Below are 26348 nucleotides of genomic sequence, written 5' to 3' on the forward strand. Positions count from 1 at the left end.
AACAGGTTAAGCTGGCGTATTTGAGACATTCTTAAAACACTGATGGAAAAGCCAGCATACGCTGACATAGGCCATGTCTTTACAGAAGCAGAATAAGAGGGGTCTTCTTGAATCAGCAGGAATCTGCCAGTATGCGCTTGAATCAAGGAGCTTGAAGCTCCTTGCTTGAATTCAATCTTTTAATGATACAATGATTCTATGGTAACTGTAAGTGATGAAAACCTTCAAAAATGGTACCCAGTACACTGGCAATCACAAATATATAGCCCCTCCTCTCTATCTCCCCCTCCAACTTCCCCTTTTCATAACTCTCCCTCCCTTTCTTCCCCTCTCTATCCCTCTCACCGACACCCTTCATTATTCTACCCCTGTCTTCATCTCTATATTTTGCCTTTTGACTGTCTATCTTTCCAGTTATCAGGAATACATTTTCCACCTTTTCTTCAACCCCCTCCCAACCAGTAATAATAAAATGAAAAAAAAAATAATTTAAACATTTAATTCATCTGAATGAAGTTTCTAGTTCAATTCTTATACATTTAATACGTAATTCTGTTATCACTGAGCTAGTGGTTTTTACAATGTAGCATTCAAGGAATACAATATTGCAATTTAAAAACAAGATTTTCCAAACAAAAACCAAAATGAAGAAATGTACATGTCTTACATATGCTACCCCGACACCAACAATTATATTCTTATTCAAATAAATAAAAGAGGAAAACACAGAATTGTAATCCAGAAGAATCGAGAAAAGGAATGTTCCCCCAAGGATTAGTCTGCACTTAACTTTTTGAGAAAAACCATGGTATAAAGCTTGGCAATTCTATATTATGTTTTCATTGTACATGTACAGAAGTCATCCAATTATATAATCATAATTCATTCAGTAGGCAGGTCCTCAAAAATTGGCTTTAATCAGAGGTATATGCATGACTGGAATGGTTCGGCATGTCTAACGAGCCTGCTGTTTTGAAACCTAATTCAATCGATCAAAACGCTGGATTTCTTACTACTCAGATTTTTTTTCTCAATCTCATCTTGTATCTTGAAGTGAAAAGTGTGATCTTGACCCGATTAAAAGATGCCATATATCGAGAGTGACATTGTGAGAAAGAACAGACTGAGCTTCATGATGATATGATTAGTATTCCCGCTCAGAAAAAAATAGCACAATTTGCAGGATAAAACAAAGAAAATTCAGTTTGAGGGTATCAGAATAAGTGACTAGAATCAAAGAGTGTTTCCCTTTCCAATGATGCAAAAATATCACATTTTACTTGAGGATAGTCTCACAATTCACAAGATTTGTAGGAAGAAGAATTCTGCCATGAGGATTTGGATGAAACTGGCATACATGTACTTGCTCAAAAGGACCTGTGATCTGGTTAAATACCTAGCACATACCAATTTCTACATGTTTACACATCTCTTTTAATATAACAAGCAATGTAACATTTTTTTCAAAAGAACATTCATCGATGCTTCACAACACAAAACAATTCTGTGTACATGTATTTGTCTGGAGATATATCTTGCTAAATAATGAAACAGTTGGCAGAGAGTTTGACTTTAAAGAAAAGGCACTTTCTTCATAAAACACAACAAAATGATAGTGAGGAAATAACATTAAAGCATTTCCAGTCTATGTTAATTGTGACCTCTAAAACAATTTATTCCTTGTGTGTCCTTTTAATGTATAAGATATGTACTATTAAGGCTTAAATACAATAATTTATTCAGGATTATTTTTTTTTGCATTCTCAATTAAGATCATTTTTCTAGTAAATTTTGAATTTGCACTACAGTGACTATGGTACATTTGTCATCTCTGGAAAGAAAACTAAGACAAATACATTATTATCATAATATTGAATCAAATTGAATTTTACACTGACTTTAACAAAGTTCATTGCACAATTATGGCTGCAATTCCATTCAACACAGAATTATGTCTATCATCATGTTCTTAAAAAATCTATACAAATCTCAGAAAAGGAAGCCTTATACCAAAGCTATTATTTTATTACAAATGACAATCACTCTGTTTGGAGTCAGGTTCTCTGGTGTGACTATCGGTGTTTGCAGGAAAAAGAAAATCTCAGCGGACATAAACCTTTTTCATGATAAGCGCTTTTAAATTCAACTTTTGTTTTGTGGCTATGAAATGTAAACAAATGAATTTATTTTGTTCATACTAAAATGGAACAATATGTAAGTAATAGAGTGAGTCAGTTGAAGACTTAAATTTTGTGAGATTGAAGACATTTGAGTCAGTCTCAATGAAATATTAAAACATATTATTTTAATAGAATATGGTCTCTTGAGACATATGTAAAACAGTGATAACATGACGGTAAATGAACATTGGGTACATATTACAAATGATTGGATTCACACACGTGAGAATATTTGAAGTAAAAAGGAGTTATAAAGTAATCATTTTACTAATAACATTCAAGAATTTTCATTTCAGCTGAAAAAAAATGTTTAAGTATCATCTCACCTTACTACTGGACATATTTTCCTAGATCTTTAAATTTTTGAAATAGTTGCCAACATGTTATTATCCTCTTTATCTAAAATACCAAGTCCATAAAAGATCTCACAAAAAATAAAAGTCTATTATCTATTAGTTACTAGATAACAACATAAATAAATCATTAATAAATATAACACTGAATTACTGGACAGAGTTCAAATTTGAATCCAAGTTATAATTATTTTCATATTTAATATGACAAAATGCCATAAAATAGGTTCATCCAGCTCCTTACTTCTTGTCCATTATGAAAAGTTCTAATGCTCTCAAATTATCGTGGATTGAACAGTTCATGAAATGACAAAAAATATAGGGGAGAAAAATTAGGGTTGAACATCCAAAAAAGGTGGACTATTTTATGGAGGGCCCACAGGCCCACAACTCCAGTTGATAGTGAAAAGTTTTCTGCAATCAATAAAAAATTTCAACTGACAAAAATAGATAGTACATTTAAGTACATACACAAAAGAATGTGATCTTTGGACTCATAGGACCCATCTACATCAGACAACCAAGAAACGGATAAGACGCTCATTTTGAAAGGGCCCAGCATTGCCACTAAGAACGATTCTCACGGAAAGCTTGGAAATGCTTCTATATGAATTTATAATAAACAGCAAGGCATTGCTTCATCGCTTACTTTCTTATTATTTAACATTGAAAGGGCAAGTTTCTTATTTTGTAGGTGTTCAAATGGTAATCGACTTGAAAATGCTGGTGTATTTTGTTAGGGAAAACAACATCTTGTTTAAATATTACATAGATACAAACTCCAGATGGCATTGTTGATACAAACAATATGACGGACAGAATGTTACTGCATCTAACCCAGCTGGACCCGCCTCCGAAACAATCAATTACTCATTGGCTGCATGATGTGAGTCTACCGTAGGTATCAATAGACAGGTGTCTTTAGAATGGTTCTTCACTGTTAGGACTCTTGGTTTCCTTGAGATGACTAAATCTCTTGATGATATCATCTATAGACTTCTCACCATGGACCTGATTATCCCTGGTACGAACATTGGCTGTTCCGTTCGTCTTCTCCTTCTCACCAACAACTACAAATAAAAATATGAATTGTTTCGTAAAATCATCTGAACATCCATGCCGACTCTGACAGCCAAGAAATAGGAACAAATTTAATACAGAATTTCCAGAAATAGGAACAATCTTCTATTTCCTATCTAAAACTTTATTAAAATTTTCAACAAGAAATAGGATCACACAAGTTAACACATTTTCCTTTCCCTAGAATAGAAATATTCCTATACAATACAGCCACTTGGCTGGTATGTCTGAATGTTTCCATCTCAAAATTTTGAATAAATTGACAACATACAGCGTAGGGGTGATGGTTACACTTTGATTACATTAACATCATTATTCACACTCTCACGTTTACAGCTCAATCAGGCTTTGTGTCATAGGCCCCTAATAACGGATTCCATTCCATTATTATTCTACCATTTACTTTTTTATTGGGATGTCAAAGCCTCATTAGCTTTCACATGGTATGCATTGCAAGAAGCGAGACAATGATGAATCCATACATAATCTCTACTCTGGGGCCTGTTTCATAAAAAATTGTTATAGTGACAGATTTTCAATAACAGTTAAAAGCTACTGTAATCATTCAATATGATTGGCTGAGAGCAAATTTGTCATAGAAACCCTTCATAACAAATTTTTATGAAACAGGACCCCGGTCTACAATTGTTGTTTATCTATGGGTAACAAAACAAAATAGAACACATGAATGTAATAGAGATCTAAACCGAGAACAGACAGTTTTTCATGCACTACATACACTCCAAGGTCAACCTTTGCATCCTGGTTCACTCTCACTGATCTTTGACGTTTGGTGGTTGGCGTAGAAAAAGAAGAAAACAGAGCCATAGAACGCTCTCCCCAAATAACTGTGTTTTTGGCTAGCATATAATATTGTGATTCTTGTTTGTGATTCGAGCTATACCTGCATGAAGTGAATGTTAAACCCTACTAAGTTCAATCATATCGATTTGTTTACTCACCGAGGATGAAGTTGAACTGAGCAAGTTGACCGTTGCGTATCTTCTTGTTCATGGTATCTCCTGCATCAGTATCTACCTCACAACAGAATCCTCCTTGATGAAGTTTATCCTTGACTGATACAGCATAGTCATTGAAGGCAGGACCGACAGGAATTACAATACACTGACGAGGCGATAACCAGAATGGCCTGAAAGAGAATAAGAAAAGCATACAATATAGTAATTGAAAACAGGACCGACGGGAATTACAATACACTGAAGAGGCGATAACCAGAATGGCCTGAAATTAATAATAATAATAGCTGGATTTAGAAAGTGCTTTTTGCCTGAGGATACAGAGCGCTGCTATTGTTACCCCGGCTTTAGCTCGAGCTACCATCACCGGCGCTCAGTGCATCCAAGGAATTCTGCCGCGTACCAATTCACTTGTCTGGGTGAAGGGAAGCACAGAGTGGATAAATTTCTTGCTGAAGGAAAACACACCATGGCTAGGAATTGAACCCACAGCCCCTTGTTTGAAAGGCGCGAGTCTGAACCACTAGACCATGATGCCCCCACAATTAGGTAAGAAAAGGAATAAGAAAATGGGACCCACTTTTCAGGTCTCTTCAAAATATGCAATTCTTGCAATACTGCCTAGATCTTGCATAGCTTCTGGATGTAGTCTTTTTGGCCCACATCCTGATGCCATGTTCAATTCAAACTCAGGTCTAAAGCTGTGGCATAACTACAGATGGTCAATTGTAAAACAGTACAGCTTTGATTTATCAGGACATCTGTTACTCAAGGTCATTCATAGCTTTCTGGAAATGATAACTGAATTAGTTTTCTTTCTCATTATATCATGGTAAAAGAGTACAGTGAACTTAGGAAACATACATTGTAAACAAAAATGTGGACCTTTTTGGCTTTCCATAATTTTAGCACAGAGTTAGACCATGGTCTAATATAAACCAGAATTCAGTATATAGGCCAGTGGATGTGACCTTGAAAGTTTTACTTCAACAAAACAAAATCTTCTGAAACTACAATTAATCTCTTCTTACCATTTTCCTCCATAGTTCTCAGTAAGGATAGCAATCATACGTTCTACTGATCCTAAGATAGCTCTATGAATGATAACAGGCCTCTTCTCAGTTCCATCAGCACTGTATAGAGGCAAACAAAAAAACAATAAATAAACTTTATTCATGTTCTTCCTGACATTCCTTTTATTCTCATTCTATGCATTCATTTACAAGAAACTGACAATCCTCTTTATTGATGTGAGTAAAAACACGTATAAAAACAAATGAAAAAAGAGCTGCAGGGTGTTGAAAAAAAAAACTAAATTCGAAAGAGGTCCCGTAATTTTGTAAAGAGGAATTCTAAAATGAGCAATAATTCAATTGAAAAATCAGTAAGAGCAGGGAAGAGCACATTCATAAGTAACACACAGCCATGGAGATATCTATAGATTTAACTTCTGACTAGCTTAAAAATCTAATTTTGAATTAAATGACTCGTTCAGAGATTTACATCTACATTAATGAGACATGGAATGGATGGTTAATAGAGGGGGTAGATCATGCTCTTTTACAGGTTCACCATCTCCCCTCCTCCACACCTGTCCCATACATCTCGAGTCATTTATCTTTAACACTTTCACAACAGTGTGTCCCAACCCATCCATTCGACAGGCTCACTAGTGTCTTTTCTATCAGGGCCCTATCTTACAAAGAGTTACGATTAATCCAAGCAATCTCAACTGTATGGAAATCCATCCATACCATACCGTAATATTTTCTCTACAGGAAATTTGCACAATCTCCTTAGTAAACAAAGAGAATCACACTGTTGAGATTTCTGGAGATCCATAGTTGTGGTTGATCGGATGATTTGGTAGACGGGGCCCCATCTAACAAAGAGTTACGACTGATCAAATCTATTGTCACTCTACGGAAATCCATCAGTGTCATAATTTTTTCTCCAGGAAATTTGAAAATGTCCTTTGTAAACAAAGGAGACCACACCAAATTGTCAAGAAATCAATTAATTTATGGATATGCATTCATATCTAGAAAAAGAAATTGAACAAACATTCCATGAACAAACTTTCCATGGTTGCGATTGATCGGATCAATCGCAACTCTTTGTAAGACGGGGCCCCAGATGCATACTTACGCTGAATACTTGAGATTGAATCTAATAGGAAGCTGAAAGTCAAGCTGGATAGTTGCACATTGATGAGAACGACGAAGAGCATCCTGAATCGTGATGTCAATCTAATGAGAGGAAAAACATTCAAATTATCATCTTTCTTCTTCATGCAAGACTTATATAATTCTTATTAAACTGCATTGGGAAAATGCCAAACAATGATCAATCTTTAGGATTGTTAGACCCCCAATTCTCTAATCTTACTTTCCTTTATGAACTGCCCAAACCATAATTTGAAAGCATTATATACCGGTATTTTCATATGAAAGAGAAAACAGAGACAAATCTTCTTAGGGAGATTGTAGGGACATATTCTTTATGGAATTACAAAAATCAAATCGAATTAAAATGGAATCATAATTTACCTTTGGTCCATAGAAGGCTCCATCAGCAGGGTTTATTCTCCATTCAGCTCCAAATTTATTCAAACTATTCTCAAGTTGCTACAACAAAAGAGAAAAGGGATAATGTCATTTCGATTCTGTAGAGAAGTGAACTAAAGTGATATTTGGTTCCAGAGAGAGATGCTTTACTAACTCGGCAAGCTCGCTCATGATTGAAGTGTGTACACATAATTTCCCCACTCTTCAAGAAGTTATATTGAAGAGATCTCAGGAAATGATGGGTTAAATTACTCTCCTTTCTGTTTTCCAACTTACTGATACAAGTGAAAATCAGCAAGTCTTGACCACGAGAAAGGGATATGAAATACATCCTTTGAAATATATTCATCAAATCAGTCAAAAATGAAATGAAGAGGATTTTTATTTTACTAAATATTCACTTGACTGGACAATAAGTCGACTTGTCTAAATCCATTTTAGCGAAGAATAGACTGCACAAATGAGTTCCTACATAAACATTGAAATGAACAAATCTTTTCTAAAATCATCTACACACTGATTAAGATTGTGAATCAACTTTGGCAGAGGCTGAGGCTATGGTGACATGATATTTGCTCCAGTGACAATTGCTCTGGTTTTATTTTGTCTATGATGTACAATTAGGGTTTCAATACGGTTTTATGTTAGGTTTAGGATAGAGTAATTCAAGGGTTGAAGTTGGTCATTTCATTAGTGTGTAGTATTTACAGCGGAGCAACTGTCGCCGGAGCAAATGACATGGACCGGAAGCTGTAGCAAAGGTGACATTTTGACAACCTCTGTGAAGAAACTCTTCACTTCTTGATGTTGCAAGTGACTGAAATGTAATATAGTTTAGAAAAATATTGTGTAACTTCCCACTTTAAAGCTAAACTGTGAAATATTATTTTCGTTTAATATACACTCTAAGGGCTGAAAATATTGCAGTGTTTTTATTACAGCGAATTAAGCAAGTTAAACCGTTGCATATATTCCCACATCAATGCAGTCTCGTCATGATACCTCACTAATTATTACACCTTGGCTTTTTACCATGAATGTATTAAAACAGTGCATACAGTAGTGTATAAAGAGTGATTACCTTCTCAGCACTGTCCCAGACTTCAATCTCTCCAAGATATTTCTCGGGTCGAGTAGACAAGGCTAGTTTGTACGTGAAGCCAAACACACTGTATACAGATGACAAGAAATCTAGACATCCAGCAATCTCTTGCTCAATCTGAAAAAAAGGTGTGAAACAAATACATCAACATGTCAGAGATACTGTCTCAAACTAAGTTAAAGTATGAGATTTAATCTTTGGACTAATTTCTTAAGGAAATTGTGCAATGAACACTTACATTTTTAATCAGCAGATACATGTAGACAACCGCATGTGAAACAATACTCCTTGAGATCTATTCACACTACTGTCTCACAAGTATATTATTCTCTCAATCCTTTCAAAACATCAATAAACAATAATTAATTTATGTCCACATCAGCATAAAAAAACTATTTCAGACATACAATTATTTTACAAATGATACCAAAATCATTTGATGGCTTGTTGAAAATGATTCTCACAAATATATAAAAAACCAATTAGGAATAAAAGAAAGGAAAAAGCTTTCTAAAACAAAATCAAAACAAGCAGTAAGAAAGGAATATTAAACAACATTATATTAAAGCTACAACAAACAAAGGAGGGGGAATAGAAGATTTTCAGAAAATGTCATTGGAAATCAAGTATAAATCATCAACATCCCAAAGACCTGGGTGTTCATCAAAATGCACATTTTTCAAATGCATATGTAACCATATTTTACTTCTTGAAAGTTTAATGAATAGGGGATGGGTGGGAAACATAAAATAATGAAATATATGCAGATCAATTGAAATAAAACTTTAATCCTAAAATTGACAAAATACCTGATCTTGAGGACAGAAGATATGAGCATCATCCTGCTGGAAACGTCTTACTCTGGTCAGACCACTGAGGGCGCCAGATAGTTCATTACGATGTAGCACACCAAAGTCAGCCATTCTCAGAGGCAGCTCTCTCCAAGAACGTGGACGAGTGTCAAAGATTAAACTGAAATAAAGAAAACATTTTGAAGAATAAGTTTAATTCAAGAAATGAGGTGGGAACGAATGTCAAAGATCGAACCTTAACAAAGAAGTCAACTTGTAGGATGTGTCAATTTGAGAAATGACTCCCAACATGACAAATACTGCTCTACTAGATTACACTGATCACCCTACTGAAGGCTGTAATGCGATTGCATTGGTAACAAACAAAATGCTAAGAAAGACATATATCAATAATGCATTTCCCAACTATTAACAAAAGGAAATGCACTCATCATAGCAAAAAACTGATGATTAAGAGCTTCTTTATAATTATTTACACAACTCTAGCATGTATAAGACTTGAGATGGAACAACTCACCAATGACCAGGGCAGTTCATAGGCTTGAGAGCATACCTCTCCTTCTCAACATCAAACTGAAACATGTTATCCTGAAAATAAAAACAAATATAACTCCATGATTTATTTCCTTTGTTTCAATGTTTTGAATCATAAATCATTTACTGTTTATATCTTCTTTTAAGGTATGGATAGTAGCTGGAAATTTTGTAAATGCATCACACATGTATTGAAACTAAGCATTTTTTTTAACAATATCAATTCAGTTTATTCATGAAATCTTATTTCACTCCTTCCCACTAAACAAACATTGAAAAAATAAGGAACTTTTCCATTATTTGTTTACATCATTTCAATTGTCCAACCTTGGTTACAAGGCTGGATCATGAAGGGCGTTATCAGTGGTATGGCTACATATGAGAGGAATGTAATATTTCTATACAAATTGAAGGATTGGCTTGTCTATTTTGTATCAAATATCAATTTCATTGCTGTAAAGATATCTTCTCTCTTGTTTTGATTTGATTTTAATATTCATTTATAAATTTCTCCCTTTTTAGGGGTGGGGGGAGGGGCTATGAAGGTGAGAAAAAAGATTGATAATAAAACTTCAATAAATTGATGACATTGGGCAAAGATACTGGCATACCTATATTGTCAACAATCAAGATTTTTATGTGTTTTAGACTAGAAATCATCCTCTAAATGCTATGAAACACAGACAATATTCTAATTTATAAAATGAAACTCACCAAGAATCTTAGAGAAAGGGTCATGAATATGTCATCTCTTCTGAATATTTCATTCAACCATTTCCATTCTATTAGTATTAATATCCTGGAATTTTTTTTATATTTTTTTTTTTAAATAAGGTGTAATGTGAAAAATACAAGACAAAGTTTCACACTCATTCACTTTGACAAACATAATTGCGATTGGTGATAATTCAAAACCCAAATCATGCAATGTCATGCAGCCCTAACATAAATTTTGTGTTTTGGTAGAAAGACTTACATCATAATGCTGCCAGTGACCTGATGTTATCCACAGCTTACTGTTGTAGATGTTTGGTGAAACTACTTCCTGGAATCCACGCTTCTTGTATTCAGACTAAAACATTGAAAAAAGAAAGGCATTAATTTTATTTTAGATCCGATTTTCTCTAATACACCGTTCGAATAATACACACAAGAGACTGATCAACTTTTCAAAATTAATTTTCAATTTAATGAAAATTGTAGGGAGGTCCAAGATAAGAGATCCTGAGAAAACAAATACCAATACAACTCCATGATATATTTCCTTTGTTTCAATGTATTGAATTATAAATCATTTACAGTTTACATCTTCTTTTGGGTACGGATTGTAGCTGGAAATTTTGTAAATGCATTGACGTGTATATTGAAACTAAGTATTTATTTTTAACAAACTCAATTCAATTTATTAAATTCATGAAATCTTATTTGATTTAAAGAAAATTGTAGGGAGGTCCAAGGGTATGTATTTTCAATTACTACTTCCAGGATACTGTCCAACTCAAACGGACATGGTAGAGTGCACTGATGTTTGTTTGCGGAGGTAAGAGTTGTTGCTTATACCATGGTCACATTTGCTCTACGGCAGCCATACGGCGAGTCGAAAACAGCCGTTTTATTAGTTTCAATTCAAACAACCTATATGTAGTTGGTACAAAAAATGTTGAAACGGTTGTTTTCGACTCGCCGCACGGCCGCTGAAGAGCAAATGTGACCATGGTATTAGTTCCGATTTGGTTGGTTAGGTACTTCATAAATTTTTTTTTTTCAATTTTTCTTTGTCATTTTGATTCGATTGAGTTAGATAAGTTGTTCAAGTCAACAACAAAATGAGGTATAAAGGAAATCTTGAAACAATTTTTGTTTGTTGCAATCAGAATGAACCTTTTAGTAGTTGAAGTGTTACGCAGGTTCCTTTGGGCCCGGTGCATATTTAATTGAGGTTATTAATAAATATCAAAACAACCAAAAAAAATAAAGGAAACATCACGTATTAAGCGCTATATAAATACAATGTATTATTATTATTAAACCATGAAAATAACTGTGTAAATCAAAGTCAAAATCATGAAACTGTTAAAAGAAAGTTTGCAGCTCCATCATTACTGGAGTATTTGTTTCTTCTTGATCATAACCACCAACTAATTCAATACAACTAAGCCATTTTCATCAACATGTTCACCAGACTACACAAAGTGGCAACCTTTCTGCATGTTGGGATATGCACCAATAATCATAGCTGCATTGGGGAAAATACAATTGATGTAGAGGTTCAAGCCTTGGTCACGTCTTTCAAACGGTGATGTTAGATGTAGGTCCCAGATGTAATTAATAATTTTTGATTAACGTCTCTTGAACTCGAACAAAACTTCTGTGGGTGCAAGGGTAATTTTTTAGCAAACATAACAAACTGATGATCAGATGTTCACATGTACTCCAAACTCCTCAACTAGTCATATGAAGAGTGTTCAAGAGAATAAAATGTGATGAATTCACTTTCCTTTCTGTTTTCCAACTTACTGGTATGGTAGACAACCAACAAGTCTTGACCACAAGAAAGGGATACATGGGAAAATGATCTAAGGAATGTTATCAAATATACAGACCCTTGTGAAGTTAATCAGAGTATGTGTTCATACTAAGAGATGTCAAGGTACATACCCTGATAAAGTCAATAAGAATATGTGTTCATACTATGAGATGTCAAGGTACATACCCTGATAAAGTCAATCAGTGTGTTGTAGATGAATGCTCCTTTGGGTTGGAAGAAACAACTGCCGGGACTCAGCTCATGGAAGAAAAACAACTCTTGTTCCTGAAAGAGATCAATTATGAGTAAACTTTTAAAGGTCATTTGATTACGAACTAAGCAACTGGAATTTTCATCTGGTATTCAATGAACATTAAAAGTGGCAGTCTACTATAATGAAAAATGGGTATGCATGCTTTCCATGCTGTAATTTACTTCAAGAAGGTTAATGAAGAACCCCCCCCCCTGACTGAATAAGATTAAATGGGGCGCCTAATGGTTGATAATTGCATGGTAAGTGACATGTTTACTTATATTTATCGGAAATCTAATAACAATGAATGATACTAACTTTAACACAAAAAATACAATTACAATTAAGCACAATTTAAGTCCAAGGAAAACCATGTCATGTTAAAAAAAGTTTCAATTAGCTGTAAATATCAGATAATTTACTTAATATAATTTTTAATCAAAATCACTCATCTAGGTTTAGAATGATCCTGTACTACCTACCCTGCCAATCTTCCTATGGTCTCTCTTGGCAGCTTCTGCTTGAAAGTGTTTCCATTCCTTCAGCTGTTTATTATCAGGGAATGAAATGCCATAGATCCTCTGTAAACTCTCCTTATCAGCCTTACCCTCCCAATATGTGGAAGAAGTCTGTGAAATAAAAACAATCAAAACAAATTTTTTTTAGTATTGATTCTTAAAGTGAGCAATAGCTGCGGGATTCACCAACGATGGCTACCAATGAATCAAAATCCTTGAGCTTCCAATCGATTTCAGGAAATGAAAAGCAAGGCCTTGGAAAAGGAATTGGTAGGGTTGGCACCAAGACGATTATTTGAAGCTTTTCTTCAAATGAAACAATTTGAGCTACCGGAGATGAATTCTACAAGGGGTACCAGGTACAAGAAAGAATCTATGCAGGTGATTAGGTATGGTGTTCAAAGACATTTTTGATAACTATAATTACAACATCTGATCGGTATTTGCAACAAAGCACAAAGATATTCAAATCTAAAGAAAGAGACAAAAAGGGATCTGTGAAGCATCAAACTACAATATCAGTCAGTGACAGGCAAATAATTCTGAACACATAGAAACAAAATTGTGATACTGCAACTGGTTGGCAGAATACAATATTTTCTTTGTAGAAATAACTTTTTTGTAATCAAGGCTGAGATAATCCCAGAGAAGTGAAACCAGATGATTTCAAAGTCAAGATCGCTGCAGATGGAATATGGTATAAAGAAAGATGAATAGACAAAGAATAATCATGATGACCACAGATGTAATGGTTGAGGCGTTTTCCAGCAAGGGTGTCATGTATGATATTTCAGGAAGTGTGTTATGTGATATATTTCTAAAGCTCAACAAGAAGACACTGGGAAGAATTATGAAGAAAATTTCTTAGAGCAAGATATGCCAAGCGTGACACCGATCATTGTCTTCATGGATAGTGCATGTAAACCCAGTAGACATCTCATGAGAAAAGGCTGCTTCTCTTGGTAGTCATCTTGGTGAGATTCAAATAGTAGAACAAGTGGAACGCCTCTGGCAGTCTCACCTGCATAACGCGATTCGATATAGCAGCAGTGCTGACTTTGAAAACAGCTATTGTATAATTGTTCACAAAGGCAAACATTCATATAATAAAACACTATGTCCATTGACCCAAAATTATCTTTGGCCTGAACCTCACAAAGGATGTTCAGGGATACTTGATTGCTCTATGTCCACGTTTCATGAACTAGATCCATAAAATTTCAAAGTTATAATGGCAATTCCACAAATACCCATAACATGACCAAAGTTCATTGACCCTAAGTGACCTTTGACCTTGGTAATGTGATCCGACACTCGGACAGCATGTTCAGTAACACTTGACCATCCTTATGTCCATAGGTCCATATAATTTCTAAGTTATGATGACATTTCAAAAACTTAATCTTGGTTAAGATTTCAATGTTAACAACGCCGCCACTGTCGGAAAAGCAGAGTCCTTAAGTCTCCAGGGGGGGTTAATTGACTCCCCCCAGGTGAATAAGGATTAACATCGAGTTTGGGACCAACATATGCTCTCGAAAGAATACCGTGTACCATGAAACCGCTACACTCTATGTGCATGCATTAAACTTTGATTCTTTTTTCAACCTTCAAAGTATTTGGAATTTGATACATTCATTTTTACCATATCGTTCAGAGTTTTCTGTTTGGAAATTTTCCTCCATGCTAAATTAGAATTGGATTGAACATTAATAAACCTAAATAAACAAAGCAACTTCCTTTTATCTATTTTATCAAACCACATGGATACATTGTTCATAGAACCAGCCATTCAAACTGCTGTATAGTAGGCAGTGTAGTATACAAACAATGTACAATGCTTAGTGAGAATTATAAAATATGTGTATTATTTCAAGCATCGCAATTGGCCAATACGCATCACATGACATCCAACTTTCCTTGTGCACTGCATGGCAGTGCAAAAGGTGGGCAACGAAAATTGAAATTGCACGCTCAAGGAAACTAGTGCAAGAGAAGTACAACAAAACTGTACTGTAAATTTTTAAGAACTTGTTTCTGTGTTACTATTTTATAAAACAAATAATGCACTTGGTCGTGCGTAAAAGTAAATGCAGAGAAAGCTCAGTTTCTTCAGATGGTGCACACTAGGCACCTATCTAAAGAAACCTCGCATGCTCTGCATTTTCACTAACACACTCGGCTGCATGCATTATTTGTTTATTATTCCCCATCTTTACCTTTGCCTCATGTGATTTCAATATGTATTCAATTGGACAGTTCCAATAGATACCAAAGCCCTCTGCCACTTGCATTATTTATACACTATACCACAGTATCAATTTGGATTGCTGGTTCATTGACCAATCAGAGGCCTAGAATAATATTGCGATGCGTATAACAAATGCTATTCCACTCTACCTCCTCCATCCACCTTGCGCATTGTAAGCATACTGTCATCCCTCAACACTCTACACTGTGAAATAGTGTTTGCCGTTGCCCTTGAATGGAGAAGGTGAAAGTACAAAATAATGCATGTCACAAGACTATCAGAGGGCAATTAAACTATTAACATGGTGTATGCATTTATTTCCAATTCTTCCATAAAAGAAAATAGAGAGTGTGAAGGAAACATAATGCAAGAACTCACTCTCCTTTCTGTTTTCCAACTTACTGATATAAAACTGACCAGCAAGTCTTGACCACGAGAAAGGGATGCAATGTCTAATCAGACACTAATTACCTAAGCCTTCAATAAAACAAATCATCAGAAATTTTCGCATAAATGGTGCTGTAGGATTGATCACATCAATGTACCTTTCCCTAGATCTTAAACAGTTATTTCTTTCAGAAAAAAAAAACTTGCCTGTTTCTGTTACATCAATAATTTAGTAACTTTCTTACTTCTGCCAGGATCCGGCTATTTTCTGTGATATTCTTGCATATTACAAGTTGACCTGCATTCAATAATGTGTATTCTGAAGCCCAGTTTAACTTTTAGTCGGTGCTAAAATTATTGGAAGCCAAACATGTCAAAATTTTGTTTACATTGTGCACTTGTTATGTTTATTTAGTTATTTCTCCAGGGGGCAGTTTCATAAAGCTGTTCGTAAGAGCAACTTCAAGCATGACCGGTGAACCTTTCTTACATGCTTAACCAATCGCCAATGAACATGCCCTCTACCACAAGAAAGAATCATAGGTCATTCTTAAAGTCGCTCTTAACTTACAAACAGCTTTATGAAACACCCACCAGGCCTTACTTTTTAATCTACTTTTCCTTAAATATTCTCACACAGTTGTGAATGTTTGGAGTGCCAAATAAGCTGATAGAATCAACCTCAACTCTCAGAGACCTGTGTCACAATTGGCAATCCATAGCTTAACTAAAACTTCAGACCAGGGCTCCATTTCATTAAAGTTACTATTATGGTAAATTTGCCATCCAATGGTTACTACCATGGGAACGATGGTAACAGCCAATCAGAATCAAGGATTCCATGAAAGATACCAATTGATGACAAAGTTACCATAATGGTTACTTTTATGCAACGGGGCCCAGAGATTGAATTAACTAGACTTCAGAACACAGGCCAAGAAAGTCTGAATTATCACTTACCTTGACAACATCAAAGGCTTTCACTTTTCCAGTATGTCTAACATGAGGACCACGACACAGATCGATCAGAGGCCCACACCTGAACACAATGAAATACACTGATAAATTGAATGCTTGAATTCTTTGAATTTCAATATGCTTTATACAGGGTACATCCAAACGTTCAAGGGGAAGTCATTATTATCAATTAAAATTGCACAAATGTGAGCAAATATATGTGTGCACCAACATTAAATATATATTAAAAAGGACAAATAAACAACTGTTTTAATTGAAATATTGATGACTAAATACTATGATTACAAAATTGTTTGATTTCTAATCAGTTATCATCTATAAAATTCAAATTTCAAATATATCAGATTATTAGTATTACCAAATATTTCTTAATCCTTTACTCATCTCCCCAGTACCTTATTCCACTGATCAAAAGTCATACCCCTTCAAGATCCTTACGTTCCTCCTTTTCCAATTCTCTTGTTACCCCCAAAGTTTCCCAAACCTGGGGTGAAAGATCATTTGTTTATTCATCCTCGAAGCTATGGAATAGCCTCCCTCATAACATCAAACAGTGCTTGACTTCTGAAACTTTCAAAAATTACCTCAAAACATTTCTGTTCAATTCTTCTTAATTTCTTTTATAATTTCCTAAAAAGCGCCTTGAGCACTCTACAGAGTGGATTTGGCGCGATATAAGTCTAATTATTATTATTATTATTATTTTACACAACATTACAGCTTGATGAGAATGTGAAGATCATACATTTCATTTTTTTTCAAAGTTACCGAAAGGATATCAAGCCTGAATTAAATCTTTTTACATTACCTATACACTGTGGTAGTGCGAGTTTGAACACGTTCTGAGATGATACGTCTCTTGAATTCATTATACTGTTGAGAAAAAAATCATTTGATATAATGAATGACTTCATCTTTTATGAAACACTCAGGTAAGTACAATTGCTATCTGATATGTTTATTACTTCTCAATACGAGGCTAGTGAACAATATCTTGAGCTTTGAAACGGTTCAGCATTTACCAAGACACACTCATGGAAATTCTAAATTGAATGGTACTTGAGCAGTATATATTATAACTTTAAGTTTATTCCCACCACATATGGGCTGCATTAATTACACAAGGGTTTGTCTTATCACATTTCGTATATCATTCCAAGCTGCCTACATGTATTTCATACTTTCACCTTGTAATTTGAAAAAATAAATAAATAAAATTGAATTTAATAATTGCAGTCCTAATGCACAATGAGGTTCCAGTCTTGTCTTCTTCAATATGGTATATAAACATAGATAACTTGCTACAATCTTGTACACATGATTAGCTCTCAAACTCTACATACTGCATGAATCAGTGTACTGGACCTAGAAAATGGGTTGCTAAGAATATTGTGATGAATGTTGGAAAATCAAAGCCTCCTGGCTGAACAGTGTTATGGAGTGGAAAGGATGAATGGAAAAGGTGATATCAATGGCTGGCTTGACGGAATCAAAACTTCAAGCTGATCACTGTCTTTGTGAGTTATAACCAAAGGTGCATTTCACGAAACCATTAAAAAGCAAAACTTCATGGGTACTATCCTAAAGACTACAACAATCATTTAAAAGATGTATGTGGAGTTAACAGGTTTGTGAAACACCCCCCCCCCACCACGTTGACTTACTTCAAACATCTTGAGCAGGTCTTCCTTGGTCATCTCAAGTCTAACAAAAGGCTGCTTGTCTTTCTGAATAGATTTTACAATCTGGTTGATGCTATCAAAATCATTGCTTGATACTTGCCTGTCGATGCAAAGGAAAATAGCCCAATTTAACATACATATATTTGCACAGGCAATAACTGAAAAACATTGAGTGATTTAACGTCCGGTTTTGGCCCTGGTGTTGGTGTTTTAATTTGGATTGCTTCACCTAGCTCCAAAACTTACTCAGAGTTTGCAAAACTGATTCAGATCACATTATTGACATCTAAACAACTAGTGACTTTTCGGGACCATCTTCATTTTATGTTTGGTATCATGCAATCATGCAAAAATTGACCTAACACCAACACCAAAAGGTCAACACCGCACTTGAAATCACCCATTCTAGCAGAAGGTGTACACATAACTTCCCAGCTCTCCATGATATTGAAGAGATCTCAGGAAATAATGGGTTAGTTTACTCTCCTTTCTGTTTTCCAACTTACTGATACAAGTAAAAATCAGCAAGTCTTGACCACGAGAAAGGGATATGAAATACATCCTTTGAAATATTGTGAAATGATCATCATATCCTACTAGCCATAATAATCAACTTTTATGATTGTGGGCAACAACGGGAAGACAAGACAAATCACTAAATTATGACGAATTGAATATAACCCTTTGCCCACCACATTAATATAATCCCTGCACATTACATAGATAACTCTGAATATACTTTATATGAAAAAAACCTTTTGAACAAACATGTAATTTAGATGTTGTTGGCTTTCCGTAGTTGTAGTTGATTGGATCAATCATAACTCTTTGTAAGATGGGACCTAGACATGAAACCCATCCCCACTGATATCAGATATGGTTATGTGCCTGGGCCCCATCTTACAAAGTGTTACGATTGATCCAATCATCGTAACTTGATCCAATTAATCTAAACTCTATGGAAATCCATCATTGTCATAAATCTTTTATAGGATATGTGTAAAAAGTCCATTGTAAACAAAGGAGAACACAACGATCTGCCAAGAAATCAATGAATTTATGGATATACATTCATATCCAGAAAAAAATATGAGCAAAAATGCATTCTATATGTTGACTTTGCTGGCTTTCCATAATTGCGATTGATCAGATCAATCACAACTCTTTGTAAGATGGGGCCCAGGACCACTAGATACTCACTGTCCATCAAGGAATGAATCGTAGTAGAATCCATTCTCAATGGGAGGCCCGTAACATAGACACCCTCCATACTTTCTTTCCATAGCTTCACCCAACATATGAGCACTGGAATGCCAGAACACCTGTTGTCCTTCTTCGCTATCAAACTTATGAAGCTCAAGCTTGCTGTCTTCTTCAAACGGTCTATCAAGATCCCATAGCACACCATTCACCTTGGCAATCACTGCATTGTCTGCAAGTCCTTGGCTGTAGTGTCAAGAATAAGGCAATTAAAAAGTGAAATTTGTGTATAATGAACAAGTTGTGCAACACATAAACATAAAAACATTGGTTAATCTGTAGCAAGCACTTCCTAGGAGACAGATCGTAAAAAAAATATAACAACTGTAAATGTCAAATACTTCAACTACAAATTTCAACTCTGATTTAAATAAATGCGCCAGTATGGCTAATTGATTTCATTCAATTCATCTTCATATTATATTACAATGGACATACCGTTCAAACAATGGTATGTAAAATCTAGCTGTAAATTGCACTTGGAGAATCATGATGCTGTTAAACCATAACCTATATCAAGGTTCAAGGTTTATTCATATCAAACATACCACACTTTCAACAATGTCAACAATAATATTATACAAGACAAACAATAATATCATACAATACAAATTATTATAGGTAAGCATAAATAAATATCGTAAAATATGAAAAGTATACTTAATATATTAGAAAAAAAGTACTATAATGCATTCTTGTAAATTGTTGTAATATAATGACAGAGAAAGAAAATGTGAGGTGAAGATATGGGGAGCCAAAGGTAAAAGCAGAGCTTGTTGGTTAAAGGCTCCAAGAACATTGAACATTGTGAAACATATTAAGAGGAACGACACAATTCAATGGCATATATTCTTATCTCTGTTTAAATCTAAATTAGGGTCTAACGTAGTTTAACTATGGATAGCGAACACTGAAGGTTCACTTCATGAAAACGTTTTGCATTCATTTCATTTATAAATGTGTGAAAATAAAAACTAAATTTTTTTCAACCATAAAAGCATGAGCAAAGAGCACAGCAATCTTGTTAAAAAGATAAAATGTACAAATCAATTTTTTCTTCTTCCCATAAGTTTAGCATTGGCAGTGATCTAACCCACGATGGTTTAACCAGGGAAGTGGGAGTTTCCACTTGTCTGGTTAAACCGACTTCTGAATATGTACCAGAAAGTTTGATCAAGTACAACTTACCTAATAGATTGAGCTATTTCATATGGAGTAGTACGCCATGACTGACCATCAACTACCTTACCATCAGGTAATGTAACTTTGATTGGTGCAGGAACCTTGGCTGGAGGGAAAAAATACAGAGTTTAACCATGTCACATAAACAGATCAGAATGATTTCAAGTATACCCATGAGAAGTGATTCTTTTAAATTTGAATGTAGTCTGAGGTATTTTGGATCAGTGGATAAGTTTCTGATCTTTGAACTACTACATTAGGTCCAGGGTTCAAAACCAATCGTCTATTGGCAAGGCATTTAAGAAATTTGCTACTCTCCACCAAGGTGTAGTAGATAGGCACCCAGTGGGATCAATGCTTTGAATGCTTGAGCATCTGATCAGGGTAGCTATGCTAGGACTGGGGTAATCATAAGCAGTGCTTTACAAACATTCCCAGATAGTGATCTGATCTACATGTACATCTAGTTTGATTGATGAACTAGTAATTAATATCATTATTTTATTTGGCATTTCTAAGAGAATACAGATTAACATCCATATTAAAAACTAAGAAGAACAATTACAATGTCATATTGCATGATAAAGAAAATAGGATCTGGATGACAGAGAGGCTGGCCGAGTATGGAAAAGGTAAGCCAAATAACCATAGCCCACGGGTCTTCCTCTCCAAACCTTCCAAACTCCACCATGGGTCAATAATGATTAGATGAAATCAAGGAAGGGGGGGGGGGCAATTTAAGCCAAGTAGACCACAGTCATGATGCATGCCCTGTTGACTGGCCTTCATGTCCCTCATTGGTCTTATGAATTTGTTACACTCTATTTCACTTTTCCTATTTGTGTAGTGCTGTATGTAAACATATCAAAATTAAGACCGGGGGGGGGACCTAAACATGGCCACCAATCACAGGGCATTGGTATATGCAATCATTCACACTGTAACAAGGACAAGTTTACCCCAACAAAAACTCGCTTTGAATTAAAAGAGCAAAATTCTACAAGCACGACACTGAAAATTTCATCAAAATCGGATGTAGAATAAGAAAGTTATGACATTTTAAAGTTTCGCTTCATTTCACAAAACAGTTATATGCACATCTCGGTCGGTATGCAAATGAGGGAACTGATGACATCACTCACTCACTATTTCTTTTGTATTTTATTATATGAAATATGAAATATTTTGATTTTCTCGTCATTGTCATGTGAAATGAAGTTTCATTCCTCCCTGAACACGTGGAATTCCGTTATTTTAACATTTTGTGCTTCAGGCAAGGAGGTCCTAATCATCAAATTCGTAAAAATTGAAATATTGTATAATTCAAACAATAAAAAACAAAAGAAATAGTGAGTGACATCATCAACTCTCTCATTTGGATGTAACTGGCTCGTTCACATAACTATTTTGTTTAAAAAAAGTATAACTTTGAAATGTCATAACTTTCTTATTTTACATCCGATTTTGATGAAATTTTCAGCATTGTGCTTGTCTGATTTTTCTTTGATTCAAATCAACATTTTTCTGAGGTGGACTTGACCTTTAAATAATGACATCAGATAATTTGCAAAGCCGAGGTTTGATGTCACTCAACATCATAATTGGAATATATTGGTCACATGATGCCATTTGAACCATTAACCATGAAGGGTTTAATCTATGTAGGATAAAACTAGCAATGAATTCAAACCTGCAAATTGAGCATCAGCTTCAGCCTTCAGTCTATCAAACAGATCAATTCTATTCTGAATGTATTCTGGCCATGGATTCAGCTGAAAACAGGAACATACAGAATAGTAACATTAGAACTCATACAAAATATGAATATGATTTGACTTTTGAAGTTGTCTTTCATCCACCACATTGCTAGACATGTATGATATCATCTTGTAGCAGACTGGTTGATTGTGGTACATCTATAGAGTATTTACTTCAGATCAATATGCAGGCTCAGTCAGATGTATTTCCAACTCCATCATGATCAACTTGCATATGATCAATGATTTATAACTGAGCAAGTTTAATTTGAAAGCTTATTTCCTTTTCTCCTTTTTTTCTTAGTAGAGGTAGTTGCTGGTCCAATTACTTGAGAAAGCATAAATGCTTGTAAGTATGCAACGAATAATAGTCAAAACAGTACAATAAAATCTAATGCTTTGAACCTTGGTTGCCAGACAGCAAAACTACTGCTCTACAGATCTAGCTATCAAAAGAAAGTTAGGTGCACTGTGTGCATGTAAGTTTCTGTTGAGTTTCCGTCTCTTTCTTTAACAGCAAAGTCACAAAGCAAGAAAACTTTCATTACAGTATGGTAACAAATGTATAATTGGATAATCCAATAGATGCTTACATACCTCATGTTGTTGAGCCCCTCCTCCTCCTCCTCCTCCTCCTTTTTTGTCCTTTTTCTTCTTCCCTTGCTTCCCTTCCCCCTTGCCAGATGAAGCCATTGCTTCCTACAATAAAGAAACAAAATAAGTAGGATCTAAATGTACAGAGGCTTGGCCAAGATTTAAAGATGTGCTAGAATTGAAGAAATTGAAAATGGGGATTTAGTTATACCTTAACTTTTTGCGAGTTTAGGATATTTTCAAAATGACTAACTGAATACCATTTCCGACATTTCTACACTATCGATTTCATTTTTTGATTTAAAACAAGAATTTATAAAAAAAAAAAAAAAGAGAAAAATAATATGAAAAGACGATGTTTATGCCGCCATCTTGTTTCTCATTGTTCTTCCCCAACGTTACAGACGCATACAACTTCATTTCCGACATTTCTACGCTAGTATCAATTTCATTCTTGAACAAGAATTCATCCAAAAAATGAGAAAAACATGAAAAGACGGGGGAGACTTGCCCGATGTTTACACCGCCATCTTGTTTCTCATTGTTCTGATTTAGGGCTAGATCTGTTAGCATGAACATAGAAATCTCAGGGGGAATGTTGCAGGTTTTTTGGGTGGTGCACGCAGATGACTCGCTTCATGGAGCATAAGTGCAGATGAATAGAAATGAATTCCTGCCTTCGTGGAGAGTAAGCATACATTAGTAAATGATTTTTACTCTCTAATGTTAGATTAGAAGCCTCCTGGCTAGCCTCTATGCCATTTGGTCTTTTTGGAACTGTGACTCAGTGAAATCGATTGCTGATTGACATTAAATCAATGCTGCGATTTTAAATGGTCAAGTACACCTCATCAAAATATTGATTCAAATCAAAAGAGAAAAATCAGACAAGCACAATGCTGAAAATTTCATCAAAATCGGATGTAAAATAAGAAAGTTATGACATTTTAAAGTTTCGCTTATTTTTCAAAAAATATATTTAGTCATATGCAAATGAAAGAATCAATGATGTCCCTCACTATTTCTTATGTTTTTTATTGTTTGAATAATACAATATTTCAATTTTTACAGATTTGACAATAAGGACCAACTTGACTGAACCATATAGTGTTAAACAATGGCAATTTCACATGTTCAATGAGAAATAAAAGTTAGTTTCACATATCATGACATTGACCGAGGACAAATTTAGAATATTTCATATTTCTTCTAATAAAATACAACTTTACAAGACAAAGTGAGTGAGTGATATCATTAGTTCCCTCATTTGCATACCAACCAGGATGTGCATATAAGCAAAAACTTTAAATGTTCATAACTTTCTTATTTCCAGTTTTGATGAAATTTTCAGTGTTACTAAATAAACTCATAGTCATAGATGCAGGGTGACCAGATTTCACAAAATGAAATACGGGACGATCGACACAAAAGATCAACAAAGAAGGCTACACAGTGTTACACCTGTGAATTGGAAGGAATTGGAAGGGAGGGTGAACGAAACAATGGAGAGAAAGAAAAGAGATGAATTGAGAAGAAAAAATAAGGGGAAAATGAAGGGAAAATGAAAAAAGAATATAAAAAAGTTAGAACAAAAGAATGAAAGAAAGAATAAAAGAGAAAAAAGTTTCCGTCATTCTTTGAATTGAATAACGAAAGAAAGAAAAAGAAAGGATTGGAAGAAGAAGAATACATGTGTGAAAGACAAAATAAAGGAGAGAAAGAAAAAAAAGAAAGAGGATGAAATAAAATGTTTCCTTCATTCTTTGAAAGAAACAAAGAAAAAAAAACAGTAAGGAAGGAGGGAAGGAAGGAATTAAGGGAGGGAGTGAGAGAAAGAATAAGGGAAAGAATTAGAAGGAAAAATACAATTAAGAATGAAAAAAGGAAAGGAGGAAAGAGAGGGAGGAAGAATGAAGTGAAGAGGGAATGAAAACATAATGGAAGAAGAGAAAGAATTAAAAGAAAAAGGAGAGGAAGGGAGGGAGGGGGAGAAAGAAGTTTAAAGAAAGAAAGAACGAAGAAATAAAAAAGGGAAATTTGATAAAGACGGGTAAGAAAAAGGAGGAAATTCAAGACAAATGAACAGAAAGGATCAGGAAAGACAAATAGGAAATAAAGATGGAACAAAAATGGGCAAGCAGGAAGGATAGAAGGATGAAGAAAGAAGGATAGAAAAGAAAGAAAGAGGAAAAAAGTTCAAACTTCAAGCAAAAAAATCCAATCTTCTAAAAAAAATCAAATATACAAGTTTTAAAAATAAAAAAAAAGGTTTAGAAATGAATAAAATTTCAAAGTGATTTTTGTTTTTACTTAAGAATTAGATGAAACATCGCGGCATCATACACAAGACCCAAAACGACAGCTGAAATAAGTAGATCTAGTTATGAAAACTCTTTAACTTGTTCCTCCGATTACATCTCCAAATCAGTAATCTGAGAACCCATAATATAATTATACAAATTACAACCGATTTTGTGATTATTTTGGCATGTTTGGTGGAGAGAATCTACTCTGATCCTACATGCCTAGCTAGTTGCCTGCCACACAATGGCAGGAGGCTAGTTCTTTTGCGATGTATTGGGTTAGCAAGAAAATCACTGCAAAACTTGCAAGTTTATTCAACGATTTTATTGTTGTCTCTGCAGTCTGCAGTCTGCTTCGTCATCTGTTATTTTGATAAAAATTTGTCACTTTTAAATACATTTTGTTCAATATTCTGAAAATAAAATATGGGACAAGTGAAATAGGCGTCCCGGAAAGGGTTTGTCAGGATGCCTGGACAAAGAAGCAAAATACGGGACAATTCCGGGAAATACGGGATGTCTGGTCACCCTGTTTAGATCATGATAGACGTTGGCTTGCCTTGGATTTTTTTTGGGGGTGGATTTGGCCTTCAAACTACATAGATCTACTTGAAGTTAAACTTCAAAAGTGTCATCACTTATGCATACATCTCATCTAAAATACATGCAGGTCTAGAATACGTACTAAGATCTAACGTTAAAAGTATATTTTCATAATTTGTCTTAAACCAAAAATGTCAGTGCAGTGGACGTGTCATGTCATTGACGTCTTCAATTCACTTTAGTCCCACACATACATTCACACGTTACTCTAAAAAAAAAGATCTCCAACTAACCACAGACATTCTTCTTTGACGTGTTAGCAGGAGTACACGCTTGCAATGTCGAAATAGCAAACTTGATATCATAGAGAAATATAAAATGTAAAACTTAACAAAGAAAAACTAAAATTCAGCGTGCCTTTGGCTTGTCCCCAACTTGAAGTTTTGCCACGCCCGCGGACACGTCGTCAGCCATGCTGTGCTCAACTATTAAACTGAAATAAGAGATC

At 34.8% G+C, this 26348-nt stretch overlaps 1 protein-coding gene across 2 annotated transcripts; it reads right to left on the reverse strand.

Moving 5' to 3' along the window:
• Positions 1-528: 528 nt before the first annotated feature.
• On the reverse strand, positions 529-26348 carry LOC121416285 (threonine--tRNA ligase 1, cytoplasmic-like). Of its 2 annotated transcripts, none has more exons than XM_041609820.1 (19): positions 26258-26348; positions 22998-23099; positions 22334-22415; positions 20650-20749; positions 19402-19647; positions 18184-18301; positions 17328-17392; positions 16502-16580; positions 12868-13014; positions 12319-12417; positions 10582-10677; positions 9589-9659; positions 9069-9231; positions 8239-8376; positions 7140-7217; positions 6739-6839; positions 5622-5723; positions 4576-4763; positions 529-3603 (listed from the first exon to the last, which is right to left on the reverse strand). In XM_041609820.1, the coding sequence occupies exons 1-19, from the start codon at positions 26312-26314 to the stop codon at positions 3455-3457; spliced, it is 2181 nt and encodes a 726-aa protein (XP_041465754.1). In that variant the 5' UTR covers positions 26315-26348; the 3' UTR covers positions 529-3454. The 2 variants fall into 2 exon arrangements, with proteins under 2 accessions (XP_041465754.1, XP_041465752.1); XM_041609818.1 differs by lacking the exon at positions 26258-26348 and adding an exon at positions 26134-26248.

Source organism: Lytechinus variegatus, chromosome 5 (assembly GCF_018143015.1).
Source record: "Lytechinus variegatus isolate NC3 chromosome 5, Lvar_3.0, whole genome shotgun sequence".
Classification (NCBI taxonomy): Eukaryota; Metazoa; Echinodermata; class Echinoidea; order Temnopleuroida; family Toxopneustidae; genus Lytechinus; species Lytechinus variegatus.

Coding starts and splice junctions, on each gene's coding strand:
- LOC121416285 (XM_041609818.1), bottom strand. CDS start 26,205: ATGATATCAAGTTTGCTATTTCGACATTGCAAGCGTGTACTCCTGCTA. Junction 7,218..8,238: donor TCTGGGACAGTGCTGAGAAG/GTAATCACTCTT, acceptor CTTTTGTTGTAG/CAACTTGAGAATAGTTTGAA. Junction 6,840..7,139: donor GAGCCTTCTATGGACCAAAG/GTAAATTATGAT, acceptor TCCTCTCATTAG/ATTGACATCACGATTCAGGA.